Source organism: Magallana gigas, chromosome 6, assembly GCF_963853765.1.
Source record: "Magallana gigas chromosome 6, xbMagGiga1.1, whole genome shotgun sequence".
Taxonomy (NCBI): Eukaryota; Metazoa; Mollusca; class Bivalvia; order Ostreida; family Ostreidae; genus Magallana; species Magallana gigas.
Genome location: NC_088858.1, coordinates 29,040,396 through 29,062,447, shown reverse-complemented (window position 1 = coordinate 29,062,447; position 22,052 = coordinate 29,040,396). Strand labels below are relative to the sequence as shown.

General features: G+C 33.1%; 2 protein-coding genes across 2 annotated transcripts in view; one reads left to right on the top strand and one right to left on the bottom strand.

Annotated features, from left to right (window-relative positions):
* The window catches only part of LOC109620520 (uncharacterized), a 4,900-nt gene extending 4,153 nt beyond the window's left edge, over nucleotides 1–747 (bottom strand). Inside the window, exon 1 of the mRNA XM_066086976.1 lies at nucleotides 82–747. Coding sequence (XP_065943048.1) covers nucleotides 82–747 — 666 coding nt within the window. The remainder of the gene's footprint in view (nucleotides 1–81) is intronic.
* The window catches only part of LOC105335836 (calcineurin subunit B type 1), a 27,623-nt gene extending 5,571 nt beyond the window's left edge, over nucleotides 1–22,052 (top strand). The window contains exons 2-6 of the mRNA XM_034469099.2: nucleotides 7,078–7,117; nucleotides 15,180–15,356; nucleotides 17,506–17,565; nucleotides 19,969–20,153; nucleotides 21,388–22,052. Coding sequence (XP_034324990.1) covers nucleotides 7,078–7,117; nucleotides 15,180–15,356; nucleotides 17,506–17,565; nucleotides 19,969–20,153; nucleotides 21,388–21,435 — 510 coding nt within the window. The 3' untranslated portion in view covers nucleotides 21,436–22,052. The remainder of the gene's footprint in view (nucleotides 1–7,077; nucleotides 7,118–15,179; nucleotides 15,357–17,505; nucleotides 17,566–19,968; nucleotides 20,154–21,387) is intronic.

Here is a 22,052-nt window from a genome sequence, read left to right as displayed (position 1 = left end):
TCTGGATTTATCGACACTGTTTATCCTCGGTAACCCCAAATCACATACATGTCCTTCATCTTCCATCATTTCAAATTTTACCTTCGACTCTGCAAGCTCCAGTTCTCCCTGACACTTCAACAATTCTAACTCATTTTCTAAATCTTCCTGTGCTTGTTTGTATTTAGCAACATTCAAGTTTTCTTCAATGATCAGTTTGGACTTTTGACGCTTTAATTCAATGGCTCTCTCTGTTATTTTCAACTTTGTTTTAGCTTCTTCTAATTTCTGAAGAGATTTAATGCTTAATCTACTTGACGTTGACTCTTCATCTGTTTTCTTCCTTGTTTGTGAAGGTTTCAATTTTTGTAAACACTGAATAACATTGTCATGAAATGGAGTAAAACACTTGTTCATCAAATCTAGTTCTTTGAAACTTTCTTCATTGTTCTGTCTATTCAAATATTCACAACACTCATGGTATGTATTCTCATAATTTTTCAAATTAGCTTCAATCCTATCACACACTTTAACAAGAACTGCTGAATCGGATGTTGAAGTAGATTCAAGAATGTCAGAATTAATTCTTTTTTCTAATTTAGCCAACTTGCTTTTCTGCTTGTTGAGATTTTCTAAATATAGTTCATGTCCTTTCTGTGTTTTCTCATGTAAACGACCTGAAGTTCTTGGATCTTTCTCCTCCATTTCCATGTTTCCTTGATCATCCAAGTGTCCTTGCTGATCCTTCTCCCTTTCATGTGTAGACATCTTAGGATTGGTGAAGGCTGAGTACCAGTTATCTACTATGCTGTCCCATGTTCAGATATAACACAGACAGCTAGTAAACATCATTTATTCACTAGGAATAAATTGTAGATACTACAATATAAACAAAATCACTTATTACACAATTGCATGAACTTGTCATTACATAATATAGGTTGGGGAGACCGTTACACATAAGTAAAAAAAGGTCAATCTAATTTAACTCTATTCATTTTCTTGTCACAATATATATATAAACCCGTAAGCATGAAAGTAAACAAGTATGCACTGAACTTCATATAAATTAACTGACATTAAATCTAGTAAAGGCTCAAATACATATCGTAGATATGAAAAACATGTTTGTTTACTGCACGAAGTACACATAGCCCATTCAAATAGTAAAATATACCTTAATGGAATTTATACAAGTCAAAGTGCATAAGAAAGAAATATACCGTTCATAACTCTATATGTTATATAAAAAATACAAAAATACATACACTGTGGGGTCTCTATATCACCAAAAACTGATGGAACGTGGTTCCCTGAATTTGTGCATCGTGCTCGTGGAGCGGAGGTCCTACTATAAACTCTGAACCGGTTATGTATATATAAATCCGGATTATAACTGAACATAATAAACAATTCCGGAATGATTCCAGAACATTTTGAATGAACCCGGTTTACTGTCACATTGACAGCTTTTCACTTGTTGTATTTAAAGCAGCACAAAAAATGATACATTACTTTTTGAGGCGCATCGCTATCAGCGATGTAGCCTCATTGCTGTCAGGCCACTTCTCTCGGCTTATATACAAGCGGTGTCATAGAACTCAAGTATCAATGCGCCAAAAAATATATAGTGCCGTTCTGATTGTTACGTATTTTCAACCAGGAACATATATTCAGTATTCGTTTTAAAAATGTCAACAAATCATTACAACAGATATCTCCTTTACACATTGAAAAAACATCAAGATCAATGAAAGAACAAAACAAAGATTAATACGCTGATGAGATGGCAACGCTTGCAATGCGATGTTCATACGATAGGGACAGAGGACCAGTCAACCGATGAGATAATTTGCATAACAACAGTTCATACTTCAATTTAAAAGCGGCCACGTTAATTGTTTGAATATCGGAGGTAAAAAAATGAAATAATTTCGTATATAAATTATTTATATTAAAATGAGAGTAAGTTGCTGTCTTCCTATAGCTAGGAACAGATTTCGTATTTTATCACTTGATAAAACGAATAAGACGATGTCCAACTGAATGAGGAAAAGCGTGCCACCTTCCCCATGTGTAGAAAGGCGATATTTAACAACTTGTAGTGATGTTTTTAGCTACCTTCATGCGATGCGCCCTTCAGGCCTTTGATTTATTCTAATATTATTTGATATAGGACTTTTGGTACAGAAATTCAAATTATTGACCATATCTATATAAAAGAAAATGTCAGCTCGATGCTTTTGTGACAGTTCCGGCCTTTGGTCCTTTATATATAAAAAGGGTAGTAAAACAAAATAGCTTGATAGATAAACACAATAAATCCCTGGTATGAATATAAATGGGGGGGGGGGGGTGGTTTCCAGGTGTTGGTGATATGTTTGTTAATAGATGTATGTTTTAGATAAAAGTTCTAACGATTGAGCAGCATTCTATATCTGTGTGTTTCTATTGTTAGCTCACCTGAGCTGAAAGCTCAAGTGAGCTATTCTGATCACATTTTGTCCGTCGTCCGTCTGTCCGTCTGTCTGTCCGTCCGTCCGTCCGTCCGTCCGTCTGTAAACTTTTTACATTTTGAACTTCTTCTCTAAAACCGCTTATCCAATTTCAACCAAATTTGGCACAAAGCATCCTTATGGGATGGCGAATATAAATTGCAGAAATAAAAGTACGATCTGTATTCAAAGCGGAGAAAACCTTGAAACTGTAGAAAAAGGGGGGGGGGTGCATTTTTAAAAATCTTCTTCTCAAGAACTACCGAGGCAAATTCAATGTAGTTTAGCATAAATTATCCTTATGGGAAGGAAAATATAAATTGCAAAAATTAAGGTCTAATTCAGTTTCAAATCTGAGTTATTACGAAAATAATGATAAAGGAAAGGCGTGTTTCAGCTTCGGTTCGGTTCGGCATCCGGTAAAATGGGTAGGCAAGACTTGGCCTGGTCAAAACAAAAGATTGGCAGTTATTAATCTGCCAATCTCATTAAAATTTCAGGATATTTGATGGACCAGTTATATTTGTATTCGCTGTAAATATTGCCGCAAAATAATGCGTATTTGGAATTGACGATTGCCGATCTACCCCGGCTTTTATTTTGCCACGGCCCGGGTTTGCATACCCATTTTACCAAGACTCGTATTCCATACTTCTAAAACGAGGTTCTTTGTTTAAAGCAGCCATGACATTATACGAAAAAGGGTCGATCTGACTATGATGAATTTGCTTGTTTATGCAACAGTTCGTGTATGAAGGGAAATTTTTGAAACATGCAAAATATATTGGTGCCGATTTTGTGAAGTAAATTGAGGCTAAATATTTCAATGCGTTGACAGATTTCACACATGACGTTGGTGTTAGCTTGTACTGATTTTCGTTTCGTATTCATTATTTATGCTTTGTAATTTAACCTGGGAACTCTCGTATTTCGTGATTTTTACGTATCAATTCAAACAGAGACTTCGGTAGATCAAACAGTTAACTCTTTACCTGCGCAAATTAAGCAAAATCTGATGTATCAAAAAAGTACTGAAATACAATTCATTCTATCGGTAATTCGGCGTTATCTTTTGCGTAATGGTAGATTAATGCAATAGGTTTTGTTGAGATCGATGCTCGGCATTTTCTCGAGTTTATTCAGTTTAAATAGAGTTTGATATCGCTGAAGGAAATATGTAGGTATATATACATGTATATATGATTCATTTCGAAAAAATAAATTGTGTTCTTTATTTGTTATAGTGCATGCATGTTTCTTGTGTTTAATTGTTTACAATTTCTATTTACTAACCATATTTGAGTGTTAAGCTTCGAATTATAAGCAATTACAGACCCTGAAACGTACTACTACACCACACGCTCGCTCCACGCTCGCTACACGCTCGCTAAACGGTTCACACGAAACGCTGAACGGTTTACACGAAACGCTGCACGCTTTGCCCGAAACGCTAAACGATTTACACGAAACGCTGAACGGTTTACACGAAACGATTCTTGCACGAAACGATTTGCTCGCTTTTCACACGCTTTGGACACGCTTTTATCCTGATCGATTCGGGTCCTCTCGGATTTTTACCCTGACTCTGTTAGTAAGAATTAATTTTAAGAAAACACGAAATAATAGAAATACTGATATTAGAAACATATAATTATGTACATAAGTATTGAATTGATTAATTAAATTAATTTGGTACTTATATTTAAAGCAAAACATTATTTATTCACAGAATTAGCCAAAAATATTACTTCTGTAAATATATTTATTGCTCAAAAGAAATATCCATGATTCTTATTAGTCCCGTAAATAATAAAAATTCCAGAGAAAAAAGTTACCGTAACACAATATTCAATACCAAAAATAAAATCCGTATGATTATGCAAACTGAAATCGGTTTTTCAGTATTCGGCGGGATTTGTTTTTTCTTCTCACATTAATATTTTTATTGGTTTCAGAGAATACGATGTAAAAATACTAATTATAAATAAACCTGTAATTATATGACTAATTTTAGGAAAATGCTATAAAACAACCGAATAATTTTTCTTTAAGTCGAATCATTCGCGTAAATAAATGTTCTGTACATAACATCACAGAGAAAAATCAATGGATTAAACAATAAAGAAAGTTGTCATTACTATTTTGGATTTCGGAAAGAACAAAAAATAAAAAATGATTTAGATTTTTGTCTCAATATTCGTATACATAACCGGCGCCCCGCATAACGGCATACAATATATCTATCATAATGTATTTGAATTAAGTACCATGCATATATATTCCCATATTAATTAATTGCATGTATACATTTTAGGAAAATTTCAGTGTGTTAATTACTTGTTGTTTTCCGTTATCAGTGTTTAAATGATTAAAATAATAACTTGTAGAAATATTTTTATTCGGGATTCAGAAGAATTTACTTCCCGCATTTCATAGAAATGAACAGAATATTTTCTTTCTATGTTTAATTTTAATTTTGTTCAAATTAATGTTAAATAATCTATCATTGAAATTGTGTGCATCATCAAAATTAATACTGATTCCGACTACCTTGAAGTCATTAAATTTCTATTGGCTATTGACAAAAAAAGAGACGCGTGACCATCCAATGAAAACGAATACACAGAGTTTGATTGACAGGTTCAGCCAGGTGCAGGTCTTACCCGATGTCCGAGGTTATGTGTACTGGTTGTACACAGCCGAATAGTCTCAGTAACTAGTCTTCTTTCAATACGCGTACTTTTCTTTTGTTTGTTAAAAATTAATTCAATTTTGTAAAAAGATAAGTATATCATTTCTTATAGATTTTTCTCACGAGAATATCTCAAAGGAGTTTTGCCAATCAGTTTAAAGTAATGTTTAAGACGAGCGCTATTTTGAAACAATTAAGTTGTCAGAGAGTTCCGAATGAAATCTGATGAACGTTTCACACGGTTCTCGCACGCTTTGCCCGAAACGATTTACACGCTTTGCCCGAAACGCTGCACGCTTTGCCCGAAACGCTAAACGGTTTACACGAAACGCTTCACGATTCACACGAAACGCTAAACGGTTTACACGAAACGCTAAACGGTTTACACGAAACGTTTCTCGCACGAAAGTCGCACGCTTTTTTGGTGTAGTAGTACGTTTCAGGGTCTGTAAGATACAGAGATTTGCTCACAATTCTATGTTTGTACACAGATCTTAAAAACTAAAGATTAAAAAAGTAAAAAATTTGTCAATATTTATTAAGAAAAATTTTCAAAGTCTGTTCTTCCAGAAACCAATTTTAACAACTTATTGTATTGTAAACTTAACCTTTTTTCGTCATTATTACTCCTACTGTACACGTGATCCTTGACTGTGTTTGTGTACATTTGTATAAACTGATTTTGAACCTTAAATACCAATGAACTGGTCTTGAGTGAATAAAAGAATTGAAAATCTTAGGCCATTCTTTTTTTCCATTTTAAATGCTGAATAGGAAATATCAAGTTAAAAATCTTAAGCTGAATGTAATAAAGTCATGTCAACAAAATATGACTCAAACCTAGGGAAACTGTGAGCTCTGTATCTTGCTTATAATTCTACGATTGACGCTGAAATTTTGGTTGAACATTAGAAATTCTATATGAATTAGAGTATGTTAAATACTTGTACAAAAAAAATAAAAGAATGATATTCTGTATATACCTACTCTCTGGGGTCCCCTCATTATACAATAAATAATGTGAAATCTACATCAATTTTGATAGTTTTTCAGACACGAGTAAATAAAAACGACATCTTTAAAACAGTTTCCATAGTTTTGACACATTTCTGTTATGGGGATAAAATAATTATCGCTATTCCTAAGAAAATATCACAGCGGAAAATTATCCTGGTTTGTACGCGAGGTAAATAACAGTCATTTAATTATAATGGAAAACAAATTAAATTTTTGAATGTTTTAATTTGAGGAATTGAGCACATTGAGGTACAATTTTCTTCTTCACATCTATACATGAAGGATTTTTTAAATAAAATACAATAACTATTATATATTTTTTTTAAATACAATAACAAGTAAGTAGTTGATGAAACAAATGTACCTATATGCTCTCATATATTTTGATCGCTTTACAAAGTGTGTGTGTGTGTGGGGGGGGGGGGGGGGGGGGCAGAACGAAAATATAGGGAATTGGAAGTTAACAACTTAACAGTGTACCCCTACCAAATGTTTAGTTTTATATCTTGCGTAGGATTTTCTTATTCTGGTAAAAAATAGTATTTCATGAAGGTACAATGTCAAAGATTACGTGTATGCAAAAATAATTGTAAAATTCGAATACTTGACAATATTTATTTTTTGTTATTCTACTGAGGGACCATATGGCACAATATCTTTTGAACGCCAATTGTTGCTCAGGTGAGCGATGTGGCCCCATGGGCCTCTTGTTTTTTGACTAATGATAATACATATTAATAGGATGATTATTTTATTTTTTGGGATGAACAGTCAAGTAAGAGAAAATGTAATACAAGATATGTATTTGTTCCATCGTATGACAAAATTAACCCTTTTCACAAAAAATCATTATAAATTGTTCAAGATGTTTTAATGAACTAATTTAAATTTCAGGGAAATGAAAATTCTCTTCCAATGGAGCTTTGCTCAAACTGTAAGTATTATTTCATACTCCTTATGTTATGTTTGAGATCAATTGTACATTGTTGCAGTCATTTCAAAGATTACGGTTTTTAGCTCAGTCAAAGGCTCAAGTAAGCTTTTCTGATCACAATTTGTCCGTTGTCTGTCGTTGTCGTCGTTGTTGTAAACTTTTCACATTTTAATCTTCTTCTCAAGAACCACTGGGCAGATTTCAACCAAATTTGGCACAAAGCACCACTAGGTGAAGGGTATTCAAGTTTGTTCAAATGAAGGGCCACACCCTCTTTAAAGGGGAGATAATTGAGAATTATTGAAAATTTGTTATTATTTTCAAAAATCTTCTTCTCAAAAACAATTCGGCCAGAAAAGCTTAAACTTGTGTGGAAACATCCTCAGGTAGTGTAGATTCAAGTTTGTTCAAATCATGGTCCCCGGGGGTAGGGAGGGGCCACAATATTGGGGGATCAAGTTTTACATAGGAATATATACAGAGAAAATTTTTAAAAATCTTCTTCTTATAAACTATTTGGCCAGGAAAGCTCAAATTTGAGTGGAAACATCCTCAGGTAGTGTAAATTCAAGTTTGTTGAAATCATAGTCCCTTGGGGTAGGGTGGGGCTACAATAGGGAGATCAGGCTTTACATAGGAATATGTAGAGAAAATCTTTAAAAATCTTCTTCTCAAAAACTATCAGGCCATAAAAGCTCAAATTAAAATGGAAGCATCCTCAGAGAGTGAAGATTCAAGTTTGTTCAAATCATGGTCCCCGGGGGTAGGGTGGGGCCACAATAGGGGGATCATGTTTTACATAGGAATATATCGAGAAAATCTTTTAAAATCTTTTTCTCAAAAACTATGTTGCCAGAAAAGCTCAAATTAAAATGGAAGCATCCTCAGGTAGTGTAGATTCAAGTTTGTTCAAATCAGGGTCTCTGGGGATAAGGTGGGGCCACAATTAGGGGGACTAAGTTTTACATAGGAATATATCGAGAAAATCTTTAAAAATCTTCTTCTCAAAAACTATTAGGCCAGGAAAGCTCACAGGACTATGTGCGGTATGGTCAAATATCTGCCCCAGATTTCAATCAATTTTTTAATAGTATCGTATAAAAATAAAATCTTCACAAATCATTGTATAGTGGATGCCTATAACTTTAATAATGATTTTAGTCATCATTGCTCATTCTCTGTGTATCTATGACATCACCTAAATGGCCCAATTCCCGCAAATTTGCAAACAAATGAAAATATTCTCATTTTTGCTCTATATTTTGCATTCGGAAGTATAGAGCGCAGGTCTGCTCAAGTGCGATTTTAACATATGTTTTTCTCCAGATAGTTATACACATTATACTAAAATATGGTACTAGAGCAAGCCTGCGCTCGATGTTTCCCAGTCGAAAAACCATCGGAAAACACCCATATTTCGCTACAAAACATCAATTTATCAAATAATGCAATCTTCATGACGTCATTTCTACATTATGACGTCATTGTGGTGATAACCTTTTACACCTTTTATTTCCAATATGATTTTAACTATCTTTCACCTTATTTTTAAAGCTCTTTCTAAAAATTTGATTTTGGGGGCAAAAAATGCATAAAACCGCACATAGTCCTTTGAGTGGAAGCATCCTCAGATAGTGTAGATTCAAGTTTGTTTAATCATGGTCCCCGGGGGTAGGGTGGGGCCACAATATTGGGGGATCAAGTTTTACATAGGAATATATACAGAGAAAATTTTTAAAAATCTTCTTAAAAACTATTTGGCCAGGAAAGCTCAAATTAAAATGGAAGCATCCTCAGGTAGTGTAAATTCAAGTTTGTTGAATTCATAGTCCCTTGGGGTAGGGTGGGGTTCAGGGTTGTCTCTAAAAATTGAAGTAGAAGGGAGAAATAAAAAAGTAGAAGGGGATCTAGGGGTCTAGCTTATAGCTAGATTGTGTTTGAAATGCAATAATAGCCGGGTAATTACGTCACTTTAGGCGGGGAAATTCCCCGCCTCCCGGGTCTTAGAGACAACCCTGGGGGTTACAATAGGGGGATCAAGTTTTACATAGGAATATATAGAGAAAATCTTTAAAAATCTTCTTCTTAAAAACTATTTGGCCAGGGAAGCTCAAATTTGAGTGGAAACATCCTCAGATAGTGTAGATTTAAGTTTGTTGAAATCATAGTCCCTTGGGGTAGGGTGGGGTTACAATAGGGGGATCAAGTTTTACATAGGAATATATCGAGAAAATCTTTAAAAATCTTCTTCTCAAAAACTATTAGGCCAGGAAAGCTCAAATTTGAGTGGAAGCATCCTCAGATAGTGTAGATTCAAGTTTGTTTAATCATGGTCCCCGGGGGTAGGGTGGGGCCACAATATTGGGGGATCAAGTTTTACATAGGAATATATACAGAGAAAATTTTTAAAAATCTTCTTCTTATAAACTATTTGGCCAGGAAAGCTCAAATTTGAGTGGAAACATCCTCACATAGTGTAGATTCAAGTTTGTTCAAATCATGGTCCCTGGGGGTAGGATGGGGCCACAATTGGGGGATAAATTTTTATATAGGAATATATAGAGAAAATCTTTGATAAAATTTCTTTTAAAAACTATTTGGCCAAGAAAGCTCAAATTGGCATGTAACCATCCTCAGATTCAAGTTTGTTCAAATCATGGTCCCTGGGGGTAGGGCGGGGCCACAATGGGGGATAATTTTTTATATAGAGGGAAAATCTTTAAAAATCTTCTTCTCAAAACTATTAGGCCAGGAAAGCCCAAATTTGAGTGGAAGCATCCCCAGATCGTATAGATTCAAGTTTGTTTAAATAATAGTCCAGGGGTATGGTGAGGCCACTATGCATTGGGGATGAATTTTTACATAGGAATATATAGAGAAAATCTTTAAAAATATTCTTTTTAAAGACTATTTGGCCAGAAAAGCTTAAATTTGTGTCGAAGCATCCTCAGGTAGTGTAAATTCAAGTTTGCAAAATCACAGTCCCTAGTGGTAGGGCGGGGCTGTGATGGCGGTTTTTACATAGGAATATATAGAGAAAATCTTTAAAAATATTCTGGGAAAATTTTCGGTCCAAAACTCAGTACCGTGTACTTAGTGTGAAAGCACAGGTTATGCAGATTTAAGTTTGATGAAACCATGATTCCCTAGAGAAAAGTGGGGCCACGAAATGGGGGGGGGGGGGTATATAGGAATAGAGAAAAAGCTTCTTACAGGTACAACAACAAAAAGGGCTTGGTATTTACCATTAAAAAAAGAGATGGATAAAAATTGGCAGATTTTCAATTTTTTCTTAGCAAGATCTACTGTACTTAGTTGTCAAGATATTTTGATACTGTAATGCTAATTTGATCAGAATTAAGGCAATTGTTGCTCAGGTGGCAGGGTTTGATACTAACTTTTTACTTTGGTGGACCGCAGGTCCACTCAGGTCAAGAATTTTTGGTGGACCTTCACAAATTCTGGTGGACCTTCATTAATGTTTGAATTTTTGTTGAATTAATTTACTCCATATGCTATGCACGCTGCTTAAATGCAATTAATTTGAACATTAACATGTGTAATCTTCTACTTTATTGACTTTATTTCATTTTCCTACATCATTATCATTTCCACTGGTAAAACATAAAATATTGAAATATTTTTACTGTGTCACAATTTTTGGTGGAAGATTTTACTTCTCCCTAACAGAAAAATATATATAGAAAGAAGTTTGAGAATTAAATCAGAGAGACTTCATTTTATTTATTAAGTTAACAATGTTAATATTCAGAATACAAAACTTAAATTTAAAATATTGTTAAAGATTTTGAGACAGACTATACTTAAATGCATGTAAATTGGATTAGATCAAGTATATGTCCACAACAGCTAATAAAAAATCTACTTTTGAAAAAAAAATGAAAGCTTATCGGAGTTGAAACTTTATATATTTAATGTATTTATATCTCTAATAAAGGAAATATCTCATCATTTGTATGCTAAGTGACAAATAAAAATCTGTCACTTTATTTCAGTGTTTTTAGGGGTATTAGTCTAACCCAATGACCCACTTACCACCGTTATGTAGAGGATAGCCAACTGGTTAAATTATAAATAATTGTTTTAGTTTCTATTTTGCATTAAAAATGTCTTTTTATTTATCAACTATCATTTTATTGCCAAGGAAGTTAATTTACATAATCATGAACTTAGAGGACAGAATAACTTCAACTTCTTTTTATGAGGAAATTCTGGTGAAGTTACCGCGATCACAAAACTTCATTTATTAATTTTTGGTTGTCAATTTCAATGTAAGAATTTGCATTAATAATTTGATTTTCATTAAAAAAGTTAAAAACTTAAGTGGACCGACGGTTCACCAGGTCCTGAACTGTTGGTGGACCTTCCCAATTTATGGTGGCCTCGGGCCGCCGGTCTACCGTTAGTGTCAAACCCTGGGTGAGCGATGTGGCCCCTGCGCCTCTTGTTTAACTGGGTTCTCCGACGGAAACATCTGGTTATTGAAATGGTGAAAATTGCCGGGGGGGGGGGGGGCTGCTTAAAGGGTACCCTTATTGTACAGATAACTTCTCCTACAGTTTTCAAGATAAGAAGTTGGGTTGTTGTTTTTTTTGCAGATCAGTTGTACATATTATACATATATAAGAGGTGTGCATATTGCTATGATTTTGATTTCTGATAATTTATGAAAAAAAATACCAGCTGTTGATCTTAAGTATTTTTTGGCAATATTAATATTGCATATAAAATACCCCATTTCTCTGGATATGTAGTGTTCATCAATTCAGGGTTGACAAATGGATTATGGATACTGTTCACACAAAAAAGAAAACCGCATCAATCACAAAATACACACAAAATACACCATTCATGAAGAGTTAGAATCATCATTATTTTCAATGTCTCTGAAGTAAAATCTCCTAAAAAAATTTGATGAGGACCAGTCACCAGTGTTTAAAATGTTCGATATAGAGCCACCACTTTTCAGAGCTGCAGAGGCAGATGCTCCATGAATTGAATGTGCCTTAAAAGTACTTAATATATGTCTATTCCTGCGCTTTCCATCACACATTCAATCCACCTAGCTACAGTACTTGTGGAATTTTATCAAAGGTCTTAAACAAGACAAGAAGTTGATCACACCTGCGATTTTGACTTGTTCGTTTGATATATTCCCGTAAAGAACGCACAACACAATTTTTTTCATCCTTGAATCTTTCAAGAGTAATAGAAAATGACTTTTAGGCCTAGATTTCTTAAAGTAATGATGAAAAATGAAAAACAACTCTATCTGAACTAAAATTCATGTTCTTAATATTCAAGTTTATGAGAGTTTGTGCTCTAGCTGCTGTTGATAAATCTTAAAGTGTACATAACGTCCAGGTAAAATGCTTCATGTCTAATGAGGCCTAAAAAAAAAAGTTGTGTGTTTGGGTAACCCGACCTAACCTACAAAAATGGCCCGATCCTACCATTTTTAGACCAGTGTTTCCCCAGGCCAATTTTGCATGGCGGTACCGCCATGCATTGAAGATCCCCCGCCATGCATCACACAGGGCCGCCATGCTTCCCGCTATGCATGTTTATTTCAAAGCAAAATTCTTTTTCCAATTATTACACATCTTAACTGTAATTAGTAGATATAAAGTTGTCATTTCTTCGCTCAAACTTCAGAAAAACACTTGCACCCGCAGTGAGCGCAGTTAATTTCGACATCGATCTCAGCAAGGGGGCACACGTGGTTTACAGTGTAAGGAGTTAGCTTATGATTAAGATATATTAAAACTGAGTTTATTAATTGGTGATTAATGCATAAATAGAGACGTGATCACTTCTTGTTTTAATATAATGTACTTTTTTCGACATCTCCGCCATTATCGAATGTTGTGGATTTTCCAAGATCTAAAAATAGCACAATGTTTTACAATGGTGTTAGCTTGGATTCGATATGCTTGAACTCTTTATTTGCCGCAAGGATATTGGAAACTTGAAAAAATGTACACAATAAAGAAAAAAACTACAGTTATTTGCAGAAATGCACGGAAGCGATGTCACATGACTAGAAACATCATATATTGTATGCCTATGAAAATGATTGACTGTGTACATACATGTGAACGGGGAAGGGGACTGGTGTCAAGATATCTCAGAAACTTTCATATGAACCCCCAATTTAAACAAGAAATATTAACCGCCCAGAATAAGTTGAATCAAGTTTGCTGTAATTGTATGGACTTGTTCTGCCTATTTCTTGTTCAACACCCCCCTAAAAAAATCTCTTTATATAATATGTAGAAGAAGGGGTGGGACAGAAGCTGATGTTGAACTGCCACGTGAATCTATATTTCTTGTGTTTTGTGAAAACTTGTGAGGACCAACCTCTTAAAAAACTGATTTTGAAAAAAAATGTTATTAGTTTTGCCAGAAAAAAACCCCAGAAAAATTGTATATTAAATATACACAGATATTAAAATATAATTATGAATTGAAATGATACTTGTTGATGTAGATTTCATGAAAATGCATCAATTATAGTACATATCATGTAGTACGTTTCATCAAATGGTTATATTATTACACACAGTGATTTTGCCGGCTTAGGCGCTTTAATGCCGCACCGCGCACTTACTCTGACAAACTTCCCCCCATGCTTCAAAAATTTTCTGGGGAAAACACTGTAATAAATAGATGTCTGATTTTATCCGATTGTGAATTTTATCTTATTTCCAATAAAAAATATGTTTTTAAATATGAAACAAACAAACATTCTTAGGATTCATACAAAAAAATATGATAAAATAAAAAAAAATCCCTACCTTCCTAACCTAATTTTTTCATCAGTGTTACCCTAAACACACAATTTTTTTTTAGGCCTGAATTCAAAGGAAAAAGAGATATCAAATATTTAAGAGCTTTACTCGCATCACATGTAAATTTACATGTATATCTTGGCAGGTTTGGTCTTAAATCTAACAAGCCTTTCATAAATTTAGTAAGCAAAGGTGAATTTTTATTCCAATTTTGGTCTAATAATGAGTTTTGAGTAACAGCTACTTTGTGAGTATTAATACATGAGTAAGCTAGACTTTCCATCTTTGAGTAACCATTACCATTTTTTATTTCAATATTCTCTATCAAGCAAACAATTTCTTCTTTACTTTGATCTGATAAATTTATATTTCCATCATTTTGATGATGATTATCATCATTTTTATTCAGTGCTCTAACTTTGTCCCTTTCTAGAGATATGTAATAAAGGGGTCCAATTGAAAATGCATTAAATTCATGCACAATGAGTCCAATGAAAGCTGTGACCCCTCTCTAATACTAATTCAGTCTTCCTACAAAACACTTTTAGCAGCATTTTTTATTTTATCTATTTTATTTCTTGGTGAAAATACCTTAAATTTCTTTGAGTCATTTATCAACCCAAAAAAAAGTCAATTATTTGAGTTGATGTTGTCACTCTTTTCTCAAAGTTAACATGAAAACCTATTTTTATGAATGTAAAGTATCTACAATAAGTTGAGTATTCTTCATACGTAAGTCCAAACTTTGGTTCAAAATTAAAGAATCATGCAGATAATAGGAACATCTAGACTTTTCAAATTTATTATAGGTCTGCAGAGCTTTCCATTTTTCTTAATAGGAACAACAGATATATTAGAAATAAATAAATCATCACTTTCATCTATTTCTCTTATTGCACCTTTTCCTAACACATCGTTAATTTCATCATTAACAACCATAGTCTCTTGATCATTAAAAGAAATTTGAGATGGGTTTTTAAATTGGTAAGGTCTTTCATCAAACAAAATTTCATAACGTTGGATTGTCTTCAGAACCCATGGATCATTAATGATCTTTTTCCATTGAGATACATGATATTTAATTTGACCAACACTTACCGTGTTTGTCTCATTAAGTATTTCTTTTTGCCTTCCTCTCTTGTCTGAACTCGCTTCTCGGGTTCTTTCTATTAGATCCTGTTCCTCTGCCAATAAGGTGAGATATTTTATTTATGTTCTTTCTTTATTAAAGTTAAATATTTCTTTTTTAGTTGATGCAGATGAAATCAAAAGACTTGGAAAAAGATTTAAAAAGCTGGATTTGGATAATTCTGGCTCCTTAAGTGTTGATGAATTTATGACTTTGCCAGAGCTACAACAAAATCCATTGGTTCAAAGAGTCATAGATATATTTGATACTGATGGAAATGGAGAGGTTGATTTTAAAGGTAATTAATTGATTCAAAACTGTGTTATGGAGCATTTGTCTTACCATTTTACAATGGATTTCCCTGAAAATGATAGTCCATTTGTTAAAATAAAATAATTAATTAATTACCAGATAAAGCCACTAGATTGTTTTTTAGTGACATGTAATTTTAAATCTTAATCAGCGTGCAATGAAGTTGTCAGGGTATAATATTTTTGACCAGTCAATCAGTCTGTCCTGTCATTTTTGTAAGCACAACCTATCCTAAACCGCTGCATGAAATTTAATAAAACTTTGTAGCTATTTAGGACACAATGTGTAGGTGTACATATTACCAGAAAATTTTGATTCCAATATTTTTATTGGAATTTTAATGGCCCTTTTGAAATTGGGGCCTTATTTTGAATATAGTAATAATCATACTGTAAGTGGAACTCTGTGTAAACTGGTGCAGCATAGAATTTAGTGACAGTATTTAGGACATAATGTGTAGATATACATTTTACCAGTATATTTTGATTTCTTTATTTTTTGTGAAATTTTGGCCCTTATGAACAAAGAACTTTGGCCCCTATTGGCCAAAGTTCTTTGTTCATAAGGGCCAAAATTTCAATAAACTGGTATTAAGCAACTAACTGTTACTGCAGTAACTGTCGTCTCACATGGGATGGCCGAAAAAAGGCAAAAAATTCTGGGGTTGATAACTTATATAAAATGGATAATATTAATACCTTCATAACTAGCATAAATCACCAAAGAAAGCCTACATGTAAAAGCTCATCGAGATGAAGTCAGGGGAGCTTATGCTATAACACCCTCCCCCCCCCCCCCCCCCCCCCCAACCATGTTGGCGTCCCGACCTGGTTAAGTTTTTGTTGCAGGTCCTGTATCTAAGTTATTACTTCTTCTATCTTCACCAAATTTGCATGGATGATGCATCTGGACCTACTTAGGCTGTCTCAAGTTAATTCTAACATGCGCATTTTAGTTTAGGAGAAATTGTGTTTTTAAAAAAAAGAAAAATCCCTATTTTGATTTGAATTTTTCTAGTTAGATTTTACTAAACTACTGCAAACTGTAGAAATTCGAAATGTTCGGAGCACATTATGGACTCTTTATCAGATACTCCATGGGATTTTAGAGCAAAGATCCTAATTAAAGAGGAGGCCTTCATGTAGCTTGAATGCTCAAAGTATTTTTACTGATGCAAATGAATGATATTCAGTTGTTTGAAAAAATTGTTTGTTTTAAGTTTATGACCCTCCCTCGTAGACTTTGCATTTTTAAGTGACATCAAACGTAGAATTAACTTTGGGCGGCCTAATGGACTGGACAGACTTGAATGCTGAGTCTGAGCCATATGTCTGGATGCCGAACGAGGTTAAGGTTTTTGGAGCAGGTGTCCTTTAATACAAGGTCAAGCCTTTCATAAAAAACATTATGACAACCTTTGTAATGATGTTTATTCCCCTGATCAAGACCTGAGCTTTGATGAGGCCTCTTGTGCATGGAAAGGACGCTTGAGATTCTGTGTCTACAACCAGCAAAGCCTACTTAGTTTGGGATAAAGCTGTACCAAGTTCGTGAGGCCAAGCCTGGCAACTGCCTTGGATTCGACATCTACACAATTATAACTACCTATAAACAGAATTTATGTATTATTTATTACAAATTATTTTAAAAAATTTATGATAATAACCTGTTAAAAATATGCATATTTTGATATGAGTAATTGGTTAATCGGTTGGATCGAATTGCAATTAACTGATATTGCTATGATAATTATTACAAAATTGTTTTACGGTTATAACGAATTACGGATATAGTGAAGTAAATCCCTAGGACTTAGCTATAATTGATTTTTACTGTATTTCTATTTAAATAATACAATATTGAATGGGATTGGTCAGCAAACACAGCCGTTTTTAACCTTCTCCCTACGTCATGGTCAAAATGAATATATTGGACTTAATAAACAACTCAGAGAATAGAAAGGATACAAATCAAAAGAATTTGTAAAATCAGAAAAAAGAAAATAATATTTTATATTTTGAATGTTGTTTTTGACTAATGTATGGTATCAGGTGACTTCATGCACAGCTTACATGTCTGAAATATAATGAAACTGATTACTAAACACTGAGAATATGGAATATCTTTTATTACAGAGTTCATTGAGGGTGTCTCTCAGTTTAGTGTTAGAGGAGACAAGTTATCCAAGCTGCGATGTAAGTGAAATATATTTTTTAAGTCATTTTGAAATTTATTAAATTTTATAATTTGTACTTTTTAGTTCATTGAACTGAAGGTTCAAGTGAGCTTTTCTGATAACTGATTGTCCGTCTTCTGTAAACATTTTGCATTTTGTACTTTTAGTACTTTGTACTACATGTACAATTCTACAATTTGTGAGATTTAAATATGCAAGCATTCTAACATTGTAGATTTCTAAATTGTTTATATTGGGACCCCCCGGACAAATAATGGGGCCCAAGAGGGGTTTAAAGTTTAACATATTGAAATAAATAGGCAAAATGTTTAAAAATCTTCTCAACCAATACGATATTAAAATTTGTAAGTTTACTATGCAAGCATCCTTAAATATTGTAGCTTTTAAATTTTTAATATCATGACTCCCACGCTAATACTGGGGCCCCAAGAGGGGTTCAAAGTGTAACATATTATATAAATGAAATAGAATGATACAAGGAATTGTTCATGTGAGCGATGTGACCCATAAGCCTCTTGCTTAACTTAATAATTTGTACTTGTATAGTTTAATGACAGAATATATACTTTTTAGCTCACCTGAGCTGAAAGCTCAAGTGAGCTTTTCTGATCACGTTTTGTCTAGCGTCCGTCTGTCTGTTATTAAGTAATTTACAAAAATAATAACAAAGAGAGAATAGGGGTTATTCAGTTTAAAACTTCGGGTTCGGTATTTCAAATATCAAACACCAAGTTCTTTGTTTGAAGCAGCCATGTTGGATGAATAATAAATGGGTCAAACTGACAAAGATGAATTTGCTTGTTGTGCTACAGTTTACAGTCAAAGGGAATATTTGAAACACGCAAAATATATTTATGCTGATTTTGTGAAGTAAATTGAGGTTAAATATTTCAATGCGTTGACATTTTACTTGTGCCGGTGGTTTTCACTTGTTTAGATTTTCAATTCATTTTCATAAAATCTGCTTTTTAGCTAAATGTTGTGAAGAAAATTGAGGTTAAATACTTCAATGCATTGACAGTTTTCACGTATGACATTGGTGTTAGCTTGAGTTAGCTTAGTTTTGATTTTCGTTTCATTTTCATTATTTATGCTTTGTAACCTGGGAACTATTGCCTGTATTTTGGAATTTTTACGTGTCAAATCAAACAGAGACTTAGGTAAATCAAACAGCTGATTGTTTACCTGTGCAAAATTTGATGCATTGACAACATGTTATAAAATACTTTTTTTTCTATTGGTAATTCGGTACAATCTCTATGTAATGGTTGATTAATACAACGTGTTGTGTTAAGATGCTCAGCGTTTTCAGTCTAAAAGGAGATTATTTTCACTGCTAGTAATATATAGGTATATATAGGTATATATATATGATGAAAATTAAATTGTGCTCTTTCTTAGTTTTAGTGCATTTTTCCTTGTTTTAATTGTTTACAATTTTCTGTTTACTTACCGTATCTGAGAGTCAAGCTATATTTGAGTGTCAAGCTTCAATTTATAAGCAAAAAGATACAGAGCTTTGCGCATAATGCTATCTTTGTACACAGAGCTGAGGTCATGCTTTAGTTTGTTTATATTTTGAATGCTGAATAGGAAATACCAAGTTTAAAAATTTTAAGTTGAATGTAATGAACTCATGTGAAGGAAAACATGACTTAAACCAAGCTCTGTATCTTGCTTATGATTCCTCGATTGATGCTTAAATTTTGGTTGATCATTAGAATCTTTCTAAAAGGATAATATGCTGCAAGTCCTTTCTGGTGCCCCTTCTTAGACGATGAGTTATATAAAATCTATTATGACTATGAATTTTTATTGGAAATTGTCCAAATTCTGTAACAAATGGCTTGAAGTAAAATTGAGTGACGAATAAACGTAATAGTAATGACTGAAAAAGGACCCAAAATTAGGCGTTGAGTACAGTCATCCTTAAAATTAAAATGTTACATATTTCAAAGTCTCGTCAAACTGACGGACAACGTTATTTCCTATTCAATGTAAGGATAAATGTCAGATGAGGTGGATAGAATTTCCAAGCAAACAATAATTTTTGTTTTGGCCTAGTTGAAGAAATCAATTGTAATTTATCCTCAGATGAATAATGAATAGGACAGTCAAGGAAAAAAATTCATTGAAAGAAATAACATTTCTTCATTGGAATTTTAAAGCAACGGATATGTAAGAATAAGTATGTTTCAAATATCTGTTTCAAGTTACCGGATACTATATAAATATATGTATTTAGTATATATAAATGTAAATATATGTTCATTATGCACAGTGGTTTGTACCTTGCCAAACCCTGGTCACTCTAGGTAAATATAATTTAAAATTAAGATTCTGGTGCACATGATATATCATTTGGATGGAAAATAATTTGTCGATGGTTGAAACATTTCAGTTGCATTCAAGATCTATGACATGGACAAAGATGGCTATATTTCCAATGGAGAGCTTTTCCAAGTGTTAAAAATGATGGTTGGAAATAATCTTAAGGATACTCAATTACAACAGATAGTCGATAAAACTATCATTCATGCTGACACAGATGGGGATGGAAAGATTTCTTTTGAGGAGTTTTGTGCAGTGAGTAAACTATATGGGTTTTTTAAATATCTCTTTTTAGTATGCGTATTAGATGTAGAGAAACAACACCATATCAATATACCTGTCATTACACTTGCATTTTGTGGGAAGTCTGAAACATCAATCATTCAAAAAATAAAATGCTGTCAAATTCCCCCATGAAACCATTGTAGGAAATTTTGCACATGTATCTTGTCTAGTAATTTTCATCAGAAATAGGTTTTAGGACTTAAGTATTCATGCTCAATGATGGCAGAAAAAATTCTTAGTGACAGATCTCAGAAGACATACACCCTGACTACTGTAACTTAAAAAGTTATTTAAAAGCTATACTTTGCTTGATTAAACCTGCAAACCCAACTCAGTACATTTTTATACAAGTTTTGATAAAATGCATGCAATTACAGAATTAGGCCATGGTAGTTGAAATTATCCATTTACTGTTGCAGACCACTTTATAAAAAGTCATCAAGTGATACACATTTAAGTTTTTTTAGCAGGTCACTTTTGATGACCATAGATAGTTTATTACATGTTCTATCTTCAACAAAATATTCATGGGTGGTGCATCTTATGATACTTATGCACTTGACAGGCTTAGATGCTGAATATGTCCCGTCTTGTGAAAATTAATATTCTCTATTATGGCCGATGCTTCGCCAACTTATTTCGACATTTTCATATCAACTCAAGGCGTTTGTTTTTATATAGCCATTAACTTTAATTGTTGATTTGGCATGGCACAGGACAATGACTTAACATGAAACAGGTCACATTTGATTTGCCTAAAATGATATGGAGGTCAATAATGTTTAAGCGTCACAAGAAAAGGAAAAAAGCTTAGGATATCTAGATAAAATGCTTTTTAAATTTATTTGAAATCAAATATATCTATAGTGTGTATAATCATAAGTTTTTAAATGTTTATTATGGTTAAGATACGTTGTATGTGACAGTTAAATAAGGGCACACAGTTTCAAATAAATGAACGAGTACTCGACCATCGCTCGACTAAAGGCTCCAATTAATCAACTAAGCAAACCGAGTAAAATTGACATCCCTACTTTTGATAGCAGAAAATGACAATGTAAAAAGCCTGTTCATTATGATTATAATGCTTATTTGAAAGTACAGTAGTAATTAACTCTTCTATACACGAAAAAAAGTGCTGTTTAAAATTTTCCTACACCAAACCTGTCATAATTGATGTCAGTTTATTTTCTTTTCTTTTTAGGTTGTTGGAAACATGGATGTTCATAAAAAGATGGTTGTAGATGTTTAGTTTTCACCTCATACATATTTTTTTTAAATAATGTAATTTATTTCCATGACATGTATTTATGAAACTTGGATTTTTATTTGTTATATGCATGTTTGTATTAATGGAATTTTGTCTATAATGTAAATAAACTTTTTTAAATCTTTCTTCTGTACATGCAAGTGGATTACAATATAGAATTTATGTAATTAATAGATACAGTGCAATAAGAACCTTGCACTCGCATTATATCAATGTATGTTATGCTGCATGATAAGTTTTGAATTATGTGTGTTGTTCTGGTTGAAGGACACAATGAATACACCGTGTTAAAAACACATTATTATACTATACTATATATATGTGTGTGTTATCAGATGCCAGCACAGGCGCATGATGTCATATATTATTTTCATAATAAAAATATATATTCACCCCCTACTTAATCAGGTAGGGGTTATATTTTTGTATTATGAGGAAAATATATAACGCCAGATGCTTGTGTATTCCAGGTATATACATGTATTTGTAAATTGAATAGAATTTGAATCTAATGGCAAACTTTTATGATCTTACCCAACATAAATTTTACTTTAAGAAATCCATAACTTATGTTTTCTCAAATAAAATAATGTTGTTCA